Genomic DNA, 4,531 nt, shown 5'->3' with positions numbered 1-4,531 from the left:
TCTCTCTCTCTCTCTCTCTCTCTCTCTCTTTCGCTCTCTCTCTCTCTCTCTCTCTCTCTCTCTCTCTCTCTCTCTCACACACACACACCATGTATTCATCACTTCAGGGGACATTACATTGACTTACATGCATTTCCTGGAGACTTATCCTAACCTTAACCATAACCAACACATGCCTAACCCTAACCCTTACCCTAATCCTAAACCTAACCAAGTCTTCACTCTAAAATGAATGATTCCCCTCATGGGGACCTCCAATTTGTCCCCATAAGGGTGGCGAGTCCCCACACGTGACTGTCTAAACAGATTTAAGTCCCCACAAGTATAGTAATGCTAGGCCANACGTAACGTAAGTAAGTAGTACGTACTACGACACACACACACACACACACACACACACACACACACACACACACACACACACACACACACACACACACACACACACACACACTTGTTGTTTCTGTGTGTGTTTGCAGGGCGGTGCTGGCGGAGATCTCGGCGCTCGTCCCTGAGACTGAGAGTCTGCAGCAGCAGAACAGAGAGCTGCGGATGTTGCTGCAGCAAACTCTCAAAGTAATGTTTTTGTCTATGACACTTTTATTACCCAGACATTCAATTAGTGTTATTATTGAGGTACTTCCATGTAATTTATTTTGACAGGAAATGTACAGTTTTAATATGAATTTGTTTTATATTTTGAAACTAAAATGCAAATGTGGATGTTCTGCTTTTATTTTCACAAATGAGTAGAGAATGACATGTCTTTGGTTTTGGCAAATCTATCGTGTAGAAATAAACGCTATACATGTAAATAATCCCAAAAAAATTACGAGATAGGGCCAAAATGAATGTTCTTCTTTTCTTACATTCTCCATCTGTCTTCTTTTATTCTCTGATAGGTCAGCACTGATCTGGAGATGTAATCCAAACTCAAATTGGACTCTGTAAAATAAAGCCTCTATTAAATCACGTTGTGTTTGCAGTTTTTATTTGTTATGCTCTGCTAGATAAAAAAAACAATTAACTGCAACATTAGGCAGTCACACAGAAGTTCATGTGGGACACAACAAGGAGTAAACAGAATGGTACATTACAGCCGTTTATCCAGCGCTGTTGAAGAGCTTGTGGCTGAGCTCTGAGGGGACGGAGAAGAGGAGGAGGGCGAGGAAGAGGAGCCCCAGCAGGGCGGCCAGCAGCAGCAGGCAGGGCAGCCTGTAGAGCCTCCAGACCAGCAGACAGAGGGTCCTCAGGGGGGACAGCAGCCAGGACAGGCTGCTGCTGGGACGACTGCACAGACACACTCCATCAATACACACATATCATTCATTACGTCGATGCAAAGACAGCTGAGGAATATTCCACTTAGAGGAAGAAGGGAAGATTGATGCAGGGGTAGAAGTATCAAATCATAATTACTGTTGTTACTGTATACATTTTGTGCATACAAAAAAACTTTTACTGAAGTATTTGCTTTAATACATTTTTTTTTTACTTGTCAACGCTGTGAGAGACTATAAAGAGACACACACATATTCCAGTTCATTCTTTGTCATACTACTTAGATGTCAAATTCAATTGTATTTTATTCATCTTGAATAACTAACCAAAAAGTTAAAATAAAAACTTTTTTATATGACTTTATATATTATATATTTTTTGTATTTTTAAAGCATACTGTACTATATTTTCTTTAATGATATTTTTTTAAATACTATACTATGAGCATTTAAAATAAATGTGTATGTCATACTCTATGAGTTTTCTTCTCTTAATTTGACTTTTGTTATCCATATAAAAACATTTAAATAGCTGCTTAAACAACTGCAAACACGTTCATTGAATTCGGTTTATTTCAAATTGCCGAGAGACAAACATTGCACACACTTCCACACATATATAAACAGTAATTGATTGTAAAAACAGGCAAGTGTAGTGCAAACAGTAACTCTGTAATTGGTGAAACACAGAATTACAAACAGAGACGGCAACACAAGTCAGGTCAGGCACAGGCAAATTAGAAAGAAGAGCAACGCACACGGCACACGACGCCATTTGATATGGAGCGGGAGTTTAGAGAATCAACACCGGACCCCCCACCACCGCCCCCCCCCGCTCCACTCAAGTGCACTTTAACAATGTCCCTGTGAAATCATCTCTACATTATATACCTGTAATGTGGAAGAGAGCAGGGGTTGTGATACAGTAGAGAGACAGTCATGCCAACACACACAACCTCTGCGGCCACTTATCACAATGACGCATGCATATCCACATATAGGTCTACATTTTGTAGAAAACATTAAGGACCTTGAAGTGTTTGTTGCATTTGGACCAGATTAAGTCAAAAGATATTCATTTGTATTCTCTTTTGATAATTGTTCAAGCTTGGCGTGGCTGATTGGCTTCAAGAGATTTAACATTTTAACATTGCATCTGAACTAAAACCCTGTACACTTATTAATTATTTTATTAATTTTGAAGTCATATTGTTCTAGGTCTCATTGGATTTCATTAGGAAAATATACATCTATTTGTGTTTCTTCATTATTATTCTTGAAGTGTGCAAAAACTGCAAGAGCTAGTTAAAAAAAAGAAGGTAACTCTTAGCTCTAATCCATCCGACTCAAATAAACATTGAATAAATGTAGTTAAAAGCATCTATAAGTGATCATTTATGTGTTTGTCTACAACTATAACTCATATGGGCACTCATTAGTGAAAGCTGGTGTAGAAACAGACAAAGGATATTATAGTAAAGAGAAAGGTGTACAAATATAAAATAAATCCTCATAGAAGACACTTATAATTGTTGACAAATATTGTAATAATCACTTACAAACGTCTTCAATTCTGCTTACAACTACATATTATAGTGTGTTCTACGTTAAATAATTAGATACATATTTATATAGTGCTTATAAATCCTCAAGAAGTAGGGTTAGAGCAAAGTGTTACAAAAAAGTTTCATTTTTGACGTAAATCAACAGCAGTTATCGTAGCAGTGAGATCTCACAGCATCACTTGAAATGATAGTCCATGCAATCGTCTGACCACTAACCCATCACTCAGATTTAATTTAATGAATAAATAAATAAATAAAGGTTGTATGAAAAGATAAATAAACATTCGCTGTCATTGCTTGAAAAGAATTTCACGGGTTACACTTTGTGGCAAATGATTGCTTTCTAGTCAGTTCAAGGATGGAGTCCAAATATTAGAGGTGTTAGGCTTGCTGCAGTTTTGATGAAGCATTAGACAGTTTTTTCTCATGATTAGCGGGGAAAGAGTCATTTTGGTGGTTTCTGCCAGAGCGAAAGTGGGAGGTGGCGAGCTGAATCACAACGGAGCAGAGAGCAGGAAAGCATGACTTGTGATAAGCGCTCTGAGACTCCTTGTTCTCTCCATCTGGTTCTCCATCCGCCCTCTGCGTCTCCCCCATCTCTCCGTCCATGTATCCAGCCGGGCACCTCCCCCGTCCCCCCAGCAGCCCCTCAGGCCCCCAGCAGCTTCTTGACCAGGTAGCCCGGCATGCTGTAGAGGAAGAGGCCCAGCATGATGAGCAGCAGCAGGGCCAGCACCATCTTGATGATCAGCCACTTGTAGCGGTTGCACACCAGGTAGCGGATGGCTTTCAGCGGGCTCAGGAACCACAGGAAGGTGGTGTCTGGGCGACTAGAGGGAGGGGGGTGGAGGGGTTTATGGTTAATGAAGAAGGAAAGGCATGCAGGTGGTGGAAAGAAGGAGTTAATGAAGAGTGATGGTGGATGGAGAAAGGGAGACAAATGGGATGAAGTATGGGAGAGAGAAAGATGGCGTTAGTTGTTAATAAGCTGCGTTACATTTATGAGTTATTTCACAGCATGCGCACATTTCTATGAATAATGTGTCAGAGGATCACATCACAGAGTAAAAGCTATACAATAAAAACATAAACACAAGGAAGATGTTGATTATATGGATGGATGGATGATTGACCAACAACTACAAACACTGTTGTTTGTTTCTTTAACCAGTTGAGCCCCAAGCCGGTTTTTCAGGCCTCAGACTTGAAAATGACATTCCCAGAACAAATGACTATAACTTCACTTCTAAAAGGGTCAAATTAATCATCTTTTTTCTCAAAGCAATGATAAACCTGTGAGTTGGATGTAGAAGAGTCAGAATCAATATAGAATTTTTTTATTTTAAAGTAAATTCAGATTGAACATAGTAAAAACATTTAAATTATAGAGTACGTCCAAAAAAGAACATTACTTATAATGAAAACCACCCTTGAATGATGGGATCGGAAACTAAAAGCTTCAGGAATCCAAACGATAGCATATAATAAGTACCTTGTATCAAGATTGATGCAAAACAAGTGACATTTTAACTTTTTAGAGAGATTTAGAAAAAAAAAAAACACTTCTGGGGTCATTTTGGGTGCATTTTCCCCCTTGGGGGGGGGGGCGCCAAAGATCGCACGGGGGGCGCCAGGCCTCAGATGATTTGAGGCCAAATATCATATTTAGACTTTTTTTTTTACATA

The 4,531-nt window shown here is 39.4% G+C and overlaps 2 protein-coding genes across 2 annotated transcripts in view; one reads left to right on the top strand and one right to left on the bottom strand.

The window, feature by feature from the left end:
- LOC104966130 (dynein regulatory complex protein 1) overlaps window positions 1–963 on the top strand; it is a 17,177-nt gene extending 16,214 nt beyond the window's left edge. The window contains exons 7-8 of the mRNA XM_010795280.1: window positions 480–576; window positions 903–963. Of these exons, the coding sequence (XP_010793582.1) occupies window positions 480–576; window positions 903–926 (121 nt within the window). The 3' untranslated portion in view covers window positions 927–963. The remainder of the gene's footprint in view (window positions 1–479; window positions 577–902) is intronic.
- Window positions 964–3,602: 2,639 nt separating this feature from the next.
- Window positions 3,603–4,531, bottom strand: part of otofa (otoferlin a) — a 934,066-nt gene continuing 933,137 nt past the window's right edge. The window contains exon 47 of the mRNA XM_010795238.1: window positions 3,603–3,675. The gene's annotated coding sequence lies outside the window, so the exon portion shown is untranslated. The remainder of the gene's footprint in view (window positions 3,676–4,531) is intronic.

The sequence above is a fragment of the Notothenia coriiceps genome, unplaced genomic scaffold, assembly GCF_000735185.1.
Source record: "Notothenia coriiceps isolate Sejong01 unplaced genomic scaffold, NC01 NC01_scaffold00037246, whole genome shotgun sequence".
Taxonomy (NCBI): Eukaryota; Metazoa; Chordata; class Actinopteri; order Perciformes; family Nototheniidae; genus Notothenia; species Notothenia coriiceps.
This window is presented reverse-complemented; position numbering and strand designations above follow the sequence as displayed.